The 12,460-nt window shown below is 40.5% G+C and overlaps 1 protein-coding gene across 1 annotated transcript in view; it reads left to right on the forward strand.

Annotated features, from left to right (window-relative positions):
- Positions 1-12,238, forward strand: part of CDH5 (cadherin 5) — a 39,954-nt gene extending 27,716 nt beyond the window's left edge. Inside the window, exons 6-12 of the mRNA XM_075281945.1 lie at positions 1,920-2,107; positions 2,184-2,437; positions 3,108-3,232; positions 3,808-3,932; positions 6,075-6,183; positions 7,455-7,706; positions 8,864-12,238. Of these exons, the coding sequence (XP_075138046.1) occupies positions 1,920-2,107; positions 2,184-2,437; positions 3,108-3,232; positions 3,808-3,932; positions 6,075-6,183; positions 7,455-7,706; positions 8,864-9,354 (1,544 nt within the window). The 3' untranslated portion in view covers positions 9,355-12,238. The remainder of the gene's footprint in view (positions 1-1,919; positions 2,108-2,183; positions 2,438-3,107; positions 3,233-3,807; positions 3,933-6,074; positions 6,184-7,454; positions 7,707-8,863) is intronic.
- The last annotated feature ends 222 nt before the right edge of the window (positions 12,239-12,460 follow it).

Consider the following 12,460-nt stretch of genomic DNA (forward strand, 5'->3'; position numbering starts at 1 on the left):
TCAGATCAGAAGGGAGGGAAGAGTCACCGGACAACGAGTTTATGGCCCGCGACAGGGGACCCAGCAAGACCGTCGAGAATTTCTTATAGTAGGAAGCAGGGAACCCGTCGGGACCGGGGGCCTTACTAGGTTGCATCATTTTAAGCGCAATTTCCTCAGCAGTGACAGGTCCCTCCAACGAGGCCATAGCATCATCCGGGAGACGGGGTGGACCCGATGACCGGAGGTATTGGCGGATCGCCGGGAGAAGCAAGGAATCCGGGAAAGACGCAGAGGAAGGAGCGAGATTATACAACCGTCGGTAGAAAGAGGCAAATTCTTCCACGATGTGACGCGGGTCCGTAAGACGCGTGCCCGACATCCCAACGATGGAGGGAACAAAATTATTGGAACGTTGCTCCCGGAGAGATCTGGCCAAAGTGCGACTGCATTTATTCCCGAATTCGTAAAAGTGGCGACGGCCTCTAGCTAGGAGGCATCAGGTACGAATATCAAGGCGATCACGCAATTTCCGGTGCGCCAAAAGAAGAGCAGAACGGACTTCCGGTGCGTGTGAGCGTTTGTGTGTCTGTTCCAGGGAGACCACCTCAGCGATCAGAGCCGCAACTTCACGGGACCTTTCTTTCTTCAAGCGAGTGCCATGCTGAACAAGCACCCCCCTAATCACACATTTGTGTGCAGCCCAGAGTGTAACAGGGGAAACATCCGGGGTGTCGTTCTCCTGAAAATAGAGATCGAGTGCAGACGAGACAGCCAAGGAGGTCGGAGTATCCTGGAGAAGCGACTCATTGAGACGACACTGCCAGGATCGAGGCCTCGCAGCCGGGGATGCAAGCACAGCATGGACCATCGCGTGGTCCGCGAAAGTGATAGGGTCTATCACCGAATCACGAAGCAAAGGAATATCAGCGTGTCTGATGAAAAAGTAGTCCAACCTGGAATAAACATCACGGGGATGGGAATAAAAAGAGTAATCTCTAACTTCCAGATGAACCGTGCGCCAAACATCTATTAATTGGTGGGCGTGGAGGAGCCTGCGGATCCGGCAGAGAGTCAGGCGATTCTAACCTATCTGTCTACAGGGCCGGGTTGATGTGCTAGGTTTTGGAGACAGACTTCCTTTAATAACAGACAGAGAGAGGGTTGGATTGATATGCTGGGTTTCAGTGACAGACTCATTTTAATACATGATAAAGAAGGCTGGGTTGATATGCTGGGTTCTGGTGACCGATTCATTTTAAAATAAGGAGGTAGTGGCAACTTGTGTGAAGTTATATCTCATAGAATACCCTGGAAATTCTGCACACAGAACACAGATAACAGATTCTATGCAAGGATGAACAGATGAACAATGTAGGAAGAACTTGTTTGAGTGAGGAGGTATCTGAGAGCTGTCAGAAGGGATTTTATAGGTGATAAAATAATTTTCTAGGGGGCCACACGGTGGCTCAGTGGTTAGCACTGCAGCCTTGCAGCGCTGGAGTCCTGGTGTTCAAATCCTGCCAAGGGCATAAAACCATCTGCAAGGAGTTTGTATGTTCTCCCCGTGTTTGCATGGATTTCCATCCCATATTCCAAAAAAGACATACTGATAGGGAAAAATGTACATTGTGAGCTCTATGTGGGGCTCACAATCTACATTAAAAAAAAATAATAATAATTTTCTAGTTCACTGAAGGTTAACCACACAGGAGATGGGGAGACTGACATCCTTTCTACACAGGAAGCAAACTCTGGATTGGTGGTCACATGACACTGCTGCCTAGTGGTTCAAAATGTAGGAATGTAACTGAGCATCTATTTACTGATCCTGTCCAGGTCAATAGGATGCTGGTTGTAGAAGTAAGAAGTATGACCTTAATAAATTGTTCTTCAAGATGGTAACTTTTAAAATGACTCTAATGTATCCTAATTCACAGAACAGTACATATTCAATGTCTCGGAGGATCTAAGAGTTGGAGAAGTTGTTGGAAAGATTTCGGTAGAAGATATTGATGAACCACAGAATAGAAATGCAAAGTTCCATTTTATGAAAGGAAGATATGAGCAATGGTTTCAGATAAAAAATAATGCACAGACCAATGAAGGCATAATAATTCTTAAGAAGGTATAAAAGGTTTCTCCACCCATCTTTTGCCAATCTCTGCCACTTGCTATGGTTAAACATATGTCTTTCATTTCAGCCTTTGAACTATGAGAGCAGTGATAATGTATTCAGAATGAGCATTGAAGTCGCCGACCCATCTATTGACCTACGAGTGGCAAAGCAGCACCGGCCAAGTAGCACAGCAGAAATTGTTATAAATGTCTTAGATGTGGATGAGCCCCCTGAATTCAGCAGCCCCTATTACGTGTTCAAGGTGAAAGAGGATGAGAAACAGAAAAGTATTGGTTTTGTATCAGCTACAGACCCTGATTCCCCCAAAAGATCAGTGTGGTAAGTCTAATTCTAAATTGTCAATTGATCAGTTCTATTGTACAGTATAGAACATTGCAGGTGTAATTTAGCTTGAAAGTTAAACCTCTGTATCACAAGGACAGGCACAGGTCTTTCTATATAACAATCCCTTGCCTTCATCCTTAGAAAAACAGGACTTATTTCCAGAAAGAGTTCCTCAACTGTCTACAGGCTGTCCTTTCCATGGACAGGCTTGGCTCTGCTTCTGGAACACAGCAGCCATGTTTTTTTTTTTTACATTTGGTAAAGGTGCATGTATGGCAGGTTCACTATTCAATTTGTTGTTTTTGGCTATTTTTTGGTCAAAAAAGCATTTTCCACTAATGGCATTTAACCACAAGATGTATCTGACTGCTGGGGCTTTGACCTCTGGGTTCCCTAGAGATTATAAGAATGGGGGGCCCCAAGTGCCTGCGAGTGCTCCATGTACTGAGGTAGTGATGTGTATACTCAACCATTCACTTCTAAGGGTCTGGCAGTGATAGCCTGGAAGTCCTATAGACTGAATTTTAAATGTGTATATTAAGCCCCATCCAAGGCATTTACCTGTGTGTAGATAACACCTCATCACAACTGGAATAACTTACTGTAATATTACATGACTGTGTGCATAATAATTTTCTGAAATAGGTCGTCCTCTCTCTTATAGGTATTCTGCCAAAGTTAGCAAAGATGACCCTATTGTAGTAACAAAAGATGGAAGTATTTACATAAAGTCGCTCGATAGAGAGACCAACGCTTGGCACAATTTAACCGTAACAGCCGAGGAACTTGGTAAATACACAGATATGAGTTGTATATACATACACCGATATAGTATATTATATAGTATGATATAGTACATTGTATGATATAGTATATGTATTATTAAATTATATTGGGTGTACTGCAAATTTACGGCAGTGCTATTTGTAGTGCGGTGAAAGGAGGAAGGTTCTTGGGTTGATTATTTTGATCAGATCTTCAAGGCTATGTCACCAGCCAGTTGTGGCAAAATTGTATAAAGATTGCAATTCAATGGAGAAAAGTAGCCAACCAATGGTCATATGCAGTTTGTTTGTCTGAGGGAATCATTAGAGTCTTAGAATCCCAAAAATCTCATGTTCTTCTCCTTCACGTCAATGCTAGTATGTATGAAAGATGAAGCATGATAGAATTGTGGCTGTGCCACCATTTTTAGGATCTCTGCTTGGAAATGTAGTATTACAAGCCAATTGAATGAGCACATGGATGAGATGAGTACATGGTGGCCCATGGGTCATTTAAAAGGGTCTTACGTGGGAAAACAAAATGTAAGTAATTTTGATGGTTAGTTATTGATATTTTCTAATAATAAGTCTTCGTTGTAGGTTCTCCAACTAAGAAAGCATCATCAGTAAACGTATACGTAAATGTACTGGATGTAAATGACAATGCTCCTGAGTTTGCCGAGCCCTACGCCCCAAGAGTGTGTGAAAATACAGCTAATGGTCTTGTAAGTAACTGAGATTGGTCTGTGCACAAATATTCCTAAATTGTAGAGATTCCACATTAAGACGTTCCTAGTGATAAGTGCCAGTGGTAATTCAGTGTCTGATAGCTTACTCAAGCAATGGGAGATGATTTTGCCAGCACACAGCTATACAGGAGGTGTAACTTAAAGGGGTATTTCCATGTATATAACCATTTTTAAATTTGTAGATAATTAAAAGTTAAACATTTTTGCAAATATAAGTAATTAAACATTTTGCAGAATTTTAAACATTTTCTCTAAAGCTCTTGTCGTCACAAGTTGTTGTCTTGATCAGTTGCCATTGGATACAACCATGAATGTAGCACCCTTCTAAGGTCAGAAAATCAACTATGATTTCCTTATTGTGGCCAGGATATCTTCTCATTCATGTAGTGTTCCTGTCTGATATCCCAGCTACGTTAAGGACATCATGGCTGGTTTCCTGAAAAGTCCCAGACCATAGAAAGTTTCTACATTTGTGATCATATCCAATCAAGACAACAGACTCTCACCACTAAGTTGGTTAGAGAAACTTAGAGAAAATCTTTAAAACTCTGCAAAATTTTTAAATACTTATATTTGCAAAAATGTTTAACTTTTAATTATCTAGAAATATAGATATGATTATGTTAATGGGAATACCCCTTTAAGCTCCTGAGCCCCAATGCAAAGTCTGTAAGAAGTTGTCCCAATTATCATATGTAATTTATAGAACTGGTCTCCTTGTTTGGGGCAGGTGTATTTTTAGAGGCTCCCTTTAAGCTCTATAGCCCAGGAGGACCTTTCACCACCTCCACCAACTCTATTTCTTTGCATCCTTCCATAGGCGCCACTCCACTTATTACTTAATTTATTATGGGCATGCATTTCTGTTTGTTTTAGCACAATTATGCTTTCTGCTCTCAAGTGGGCGGTCCCTGTCTGTCCGCTCCAGCCAAGGATCACCCATCTAAAAGTAGAGAATATGTGCTCAAAGCAACAGAACTGAATAGTATGGAATGGTGAAGACTACACAAAAAAATTCCAACTGCACCAGAATCAGTGGAGCAGCTCCTATTGAGGGGTGTAAATAGTTGGAGCTATTGGAGATGGTGAAAAGACTTATTTATTGTGAAACATTATTATTACCATACATCAGAGGAGCCTTCAGAACTAGAGATGAGCGAGTAGTGTTCGATCGAGTAGGTGTTCGATTGAATACTACGGTATTCGAAATACTCATACTCGATCGAACACTTCTAGCTGTTCGAAGTTTAAGGTTCGATGCAGAACCAGCGTTGATGGGCAGAATGCTATACATTCTGCCCATCAACGCTGGTTCTTCTCTTACTTTTCCGAAGTCTTCTCCGCGCTGCTTCCCCCGCGTCTTCTTCCGGGTGGAATTCACTCTGCCTAGGCATCCGGCCTAGATACATACACGCGCATGCGCAGTCGGCTCTGCTCAGGTGTCGGGCCTGGGCAGAGCCGACTGCGCGTGCATGCCCGCGCATGCGCAATCGGCTCTGCCTAGGCCGGATGCCTAGGCAGAGTAAATTCCACCCAGAAGAAGATGCGAGGACCCTGCGCCGGGAGAAGACTTCAAGCAGAATCCAGCCCGACCGTCACTCGTGGGCTTGGTAAGTATGATTTTATCGAATTTTGCGTACCCCTGAAATGAGCATTTCCCCCCATAGACTATAATGGGGTTCGAAATCCGTTCGAACAGTGTGCGACTGTTCGAATCGGATTTTGAACCTCGGACATTTTAGTGTTCGCTCATCTCTATTCAGAACCTGAGGTACTCAATTCATATCTGGTTGAGTCTGAAATATCCTCCAACTAGGCAACCATAGAGCACCTATAAATGGCAATGACACAATGTCAGGATGCTAAACATCTCTATGTACAAGAAAACAAGATCATATCCACCATCTAAACATTTGTACTACTACTGGTATAAATGTGTAAATGCATCCTTATGGGAGGCCTGATGTATTTCCATGGTCATGTGGGGAAGCAGAGATGAGAACACGTGAGCATATTTTGTGGTTTGTTTGGGTTTTTTTTTGTTGTTGCATTAGATATTTTGTCAAATTGAAATAACCGAGCAATAAAACTTACCTCCATTTGTTGATATCCTTGTAGGCCATCTTTACGATCTCGGCAACAGATAAGGATGAAATGGTCCCGGGGATGAAGTTTACATATAAGTTAGCGGAAAAGGAAAACAATTTCACAGTGGTGGATAATAATGGTATTGTACTGTTCTTCCCAGCTAGGCTTCAGTGCACACACAGAAAACTCAGGATGTGGTTTTTGTAAATGTAGAATTTAGTTTCCTATATTCCGGTCAATGGAAACTCAATGGGGGTTTCTGGAACCGCTGGTGATTTCCATCCGCCGTGGTATAGCAAGCATTTCACTTTGTAATATATTTGCCCCATGTTCCGCTAAAACAGAACTCAGCAGATGGTGAATTTGTAAACTTTTCTTATGTTCCTTTATACATGAGGAGGAAGGGAACAACAGTGAGAGGTATGAGAGAAGTATATTACTGAGCACAAGATGAGTAAAATAAGATTGTATCATCATCTTTATACATTTATATAGTACCAACATGTTCCCCACAGCAGCTGTGCATTGCAAATATTGTGTCAATGTGTAATACCAATCCCCACAATGCCAGAATGCACAGTATCCTAAAAAGGATTGCGCAGGATTAGAAAACCGTATCTGCGTTCTACCAAAAAACAGTATTACTAATATACATATATATATGTAGCACTGTTTAACTTGACTTTCTGCAAAGTGATATCTTATCTAGCACAACAAAAGCCATTGAAAACCCATGTAAAGCGTGGAGTTAACACTCTGTGGTGTCATAGTATTGTTAACACAAGGGTCATCTATAGTTTATCCCCATTCACTTCAGTGGAACTGAACAGCAATACCAGACATGACCCACAGATAAGTATAGGGATGTTTCTGGCAGAAAGCCGCCATATTTTTTTTCTCTTGAATAACTTCTTTAAGGCTAAGGTCCCATGTTGCAGAAACGCTGCTTTTTTCCTTCTGCGGAATAAGGGGAAAAACAAAAATGAAATGAAAAGGGCTGCAGAAAAAAAACATGCTGAATATCTGCTGCATTTTTTCCGCAGTATTTTTTCATTGAGTTCCGCAACGTGGAGCTTTAGCCTTAATGCCAAGCCCCAGTTACAGATTCAACCTCCAAAATATCCTGCTCCAAGACTTCAGTAGTCAGTTTCCTCAGTTGCTAAGCTTGGTGAAGGAGTTGTCCAATCTATGTAGTGATAATTTCCCTATACAAAGCATGACCAGAAGAGGTAGAACTTAACCCCAATATAGTCCCTACCTGCCTTCAGGGACTAGAGTTGGGTGCGATTGCCACCAGTACATCCATTATAGCTATGGCTCTAGTGTTCCCATTCGGGCAAAAGCCTCATAGACTGTGTCAGTGGCCATCCTTAAAGTAGATACCATCTGATAAAATCTTATCTTTTGTAGATAATACAGCAAACATTATAGTCAAGAATGGAGCATTTAATCGTGATGTGGCTAAATTCTACTTCCTACCAATTGTGATTTCTGACAATGGAGAACCATCTCAGAGCAGCACCAACACTCTAACCATCACTGTCTGCAAATGTAATGAAGAAGGGGAATTCACATTCTGCGAGGAAGCTCTGAAGAGTGCATCAGTATCAGCTTCAACCATCATCATCATCTTATGTAGTCTAGCCTTCATCCTGCTGTGTGGTAAGTTCTCAGTTTGGTGTCGCCTTCAAACGCTTTTGTATAGCTAGTCTGGATTGCTTTGACAGTGCTGCATACTGAATGTGTACAGTGTCTGAGTGGTGCACATGGTGAATGTCCTTATCTCTAGAGGCTGATTCAATGGATTATACCTGGTGCGAGGCCTGAAGGTGTAGAGCATGACAGATGATTCTATCTTTGAATCATTGTGTCATACTCATAAACTGGCTCACAGAGGATTCTCAGCTACTATATTAGTAAATGACTTATCTTACTCCATATAACCCATTTAAAGATAATTTTTAAAGACCAAAATCCCATTTAAAGGGGACCTTTCACCACCTCTAACAAACCCAGCTCTGTATATAACATAATAGCTGCTGCTCTACTGATTCCAGCACAGTTGAAATACTTTCTGTAGTCTGCATGGTTCCTGAGTAATCAATACTGTTTTCCTTGGTGCCTGATATGCTATTTCATCTCTGTAGTGTCAGACTGGCAGTGTCAGGTAGCAGCAGGCAAAGGATAATTCTGAGCTCTGACACTGGCTGCCACTGACTGGAGCTCTGAGTCACACCTCCTGCCTGACACCACACTTCTGATATTACAGGGCTTAAATAGCACATCGAGCACCTAAACTACTCATAGAGAAAATCCCAACTGCGCTGGAATTAGTGGAGCTGCGCCTATTGATAAATTCTAAAAACTAGAATTGGTGGAGGTGTTGAAAGGTCCTCTTTAACAAATATTGAAAGCTTATAGTATGGACATACACATAATATTCTAGGACATGCCACCACTCTTGGAAGTAGTCCATACTGCTATAACCTTTACATTGCAAGAAGGTGGTTTCCTTCTCCTTTTACTTGCTTTATGCCCCTTAGAAGAAAGTAATATGACCTTCTGGTCTTAAGGATAATTTGCAAATTGCTGTTTAGATTTTATTGTGAACATGTCCTGTGTACAGGAAGGGTGGGATCTTATAGTGATTTCCTCTGGGTAACCCCTAGTTTGATATTAACTTTTAAGCAGCTTCTTATCTGTGCTAACCAAACTGGTACCTTTATTATATGGTTCATTGTATGATGATGCCCCAAGTAATACAAAGACAATGATAAGATCGGTTGATTCTTGACTCTCTTTATGTTTCATTCTTACAGTGCTTGTAGCATTTCTTATACTTAGAAGAATGCGTGATAACGGCCCACTGATGTTAGTCAAGAATCCTGCCGAAATCCATGAGCAGCTGGTGACCTATGATGAGGAAGGAGGAGGAGAAATGGACACCAATGGATATGATGTATCTGTGCTCAACTCTGTGCGTAGAAACATGGTGAGATCAAAGCCTGACATGGAGGCTTATCCCAGTCTGTACGCCCAGGTCCAGAAGCCAGCCAGAAATGGAGATATGTTCTCCATGATTGAGGCAAAGAAAGACGATGCAGACAATGATGGAGAATGCCTCCCCTATGACACTCTTCACATATTTGGATATGAAGGCTCGGAATCCAATGTGGAATCTCTCAGTTCCTTAGACTCTGGATCATCAGATTCTGAAATCGACTATGATGTGTTAAATGAATGGGGTCCTAGGTTTAAGATGCTGGCTGATCTGTATGGCCTAGAACATATAGAAGAGTTTCCTTATTAACATGTTTGTCATGTAAACACTCAAGAAACACATACATCTATATGCTTCAGTTAGTAGAACATCCCATTATGATACTCAAACCCTGGATGCGAACCACCATTGGCGAAAAGCGACTAAATATTTAGCCGGAGTATCCATTAACTGAAGCACCAAAGCATACCTATTGTTACATGATAAAAAGTCACAATCAAACAGTACGCAGCTATAGGTGTATATGCTTATAATTTTTCTATTTTTCTTTTCTATGCACCATTTCTGTAACTGCACAATTTATCACTATACATGTGCTGAGTGAGCAGGATGAGCAGGCTCTTCCTCATTTGGAGCTGGAAAGCTGTGTTGTATACATTAATCAATCAGATGTCTCTTTCCCAGCTGCTCCCCCTCCCCTCTCACAGCATGGAATTTCATATAGACAATAAAGAGATACTGCAGCTGCATCCCCCTCCTCACCAGGTAGGAAAGTAGGTGCTACAAACTACAGTAAAGTGAAGAATATTTCACTTTCCCCTAATAGATTATCATACAGCATAAACAGTATATTCACATGTACTACTGATTTACACAAAAACATTACAACAATAGGTACACCTTAATAAGGATTCAAAACTTCCTTAATTAATTTTAAAAGACTTGTGGATGTATAGGATTATTTTCACCAAATAATTACAATTACATCACCAAGCTAAGTACAATGACAAGATTCTAACCTTTTTGTATAAGAGCAGGGTGAAACTTTCTATTGTTAAACTATCATTTAGCCATTTGCTACACAATTTCTCTAAAGTCTTCTTCCTATATTATTTGCTTCTTCGTGTTTCCTCTTCTCATCCTTAAATTCCAACATTCCTTACGCTATTTTATGCTTCCTGGTGCCACTCCTATACATGTAGCAGCATGTAATGAAATGGTGGTCACCCAAATAGAACTAAAATATTGAGGCCCGGTGTTAATAAAAGAGAAGTAAACCTAGTTCTGCAAAGATGCTATATTAATTCTTTTAATACGTTTCTACATCTACTAGAGTTATGGAGTTATTGCTTTAAGTAAAAATCAGGACTGCAAGTACGAAAGCACAGATGCTTTTCTCTGGGAAATATGATTTAAAGAGATTGTCAAGGATTAAAAAAAACATGGTAGCTTTCTTACAAAATGGTTTTACACATTTCTGCACAATATGTATGGCACTGCAGCTCAGCCCTTTACTACAATGCTGAACTGTAATACCGTACACAACCCATGGACAAGTGTGGCGCTGTTTATGTGGAGAGCAGCTATATGCCCCTAGTCCTGGATGATCCCTTTAATGTAACTATACGATTGAACAGTGTAGACCCATTGCCAACATCTAATCGTATAGGCAACATATTTTATAAGGGCAACCAATATCCACAAGAAAACATTATTATGTTTCACAGTCCATATGGGTATGTTAAAAGGCTTTCAGTAAATACAATGAACAATTGCATTTGTAACATTGTCTGTATATATGGTTTTTTTTTTACTTATTCATATTTTGGGTAGTTAGAAACAATATACATTTTTTACTCTTCCATTGTAATACATTGAACTGAGGCACAAGTGGGGACTAGTATATAGCGCCATCTGCTGGCTATATGTCTACCACTGCACCACTATATTCTCTATATTTTCTAATACTATCTTAATAACAAAGCACATAATGTCAGAACCAAAAGCATTTCTATTTGTATATACATGGCATAAAGGTCAGTGGGAGCTAGGAGATAATATTAGCTTCAATGATGTGAAATAGATAAAACACAACAAAATGTCTCGACAACAGGGTTGGCCTTAGGGGTTTTATTATCCATAGCGGCTGAAGAGGGTGCTGACAATGTCAACCAAGGGCTTGTGGCCACCAACAATGGTAATATGAATTTATATGTCTATGGAAGTGTTATTTGGTAACTGTATGTAGGTATTACTAGAGCACGGTATGGCTGTGATAACGTTGCTATTGTGTTGTGCTTCTACTTCTTAGTCACCGTACAATATATTATTTTTGGTGTTAGCAGCATTTTACAGAATTGATATTTGGAACACTGATATATGTGTATAATACCATTATTTCACTAATGTATGGCACTGTTATTTGGGCATGTACCAGCAAGTACGCTAGTATGACCAGCACGCAGAAGGTATCAAAGAGGGCACCTTCCAACATAAGACTACGTCATAGATTGAGGTATACCCTTAGAACCCTCACGAAAAACCACAGTAATATGAAGTAAGACTCCATCCGGTTATACTGTATGTATGAGCACCCTTAACAAACAAGTTCTCTCGAGTAAAGAACTCCAGCATCCATGCGTCCATCACTTTACTAGGACGGAAGTTTATTCACTGGGATACATATGTTTCTTAAAGGGGTTGTCTGGCCCCAAAAGGATTTTTTATACTGATGACACAGGATAGGTCATGTTATCTATAGAGGTCTGACGTCCAGACCCCACACAGATCAGCTGTTCTCGCAATCTCCTGTATGCAGACTCACCTATTCCAGTAATAGGAGTGGTGTTGCTCTTCCCCAGAGCCACAGGGCCGGTGTGCCGCTCCCACTAAGTAAATAGGATATCCTACAGGCGCTCCCTATCTACTGCCATCAGTATGACAATCCTTGTGGAGTTGGACAGACACTTTAATGACAGCAAGAAGAGATCTTTACAAACCATGATTAATGAATTAACTTTTTATTATACAATGGTTAACCTATATTTAATGAAATCATTATATTGTGTATGCCTCTACCCCTCAAATTGGGGAAATTCTAATTGTACTCACTTACACCCCTTCAAATTGTACAAGGTCTTTAACCCTTTTACTTCCATTGTGTGTCTAATTATACATATATATATATATATATATATATATATATATATATATATATATATACAGTCCTATGAAAAAGTTTGGGCACCCCTATTAATCTTAGTCATTTTTAGTTCTAAATATTTTGGTATTTGCAACAGCCATTTCAGTTTGATATATCTAATAACTGATGGACACAGTAATATTTCAGGATTGAAATGAGGTTTATTGTACTAACAGAAAATGCGCAATATGCATTAAACCAAAATTTGACCGG

This window comes from Leptodactylus fuscus, chromosome 7, assembly GCF_031893055.1.
Source record: "Leptodactylus fuscus isolate aLepFus1 chromosome 7, aLepFus1.hap2, whole genome shotgun sequence".
In the NCBI taxonomy this organism is placed as follows: domain Eukaryota; kingdom Metazoa; phylum Chordata; class Amphibia; order Anura; family Leptodactylidae; genus Leptodactylus; species Leptodactylus fuscus.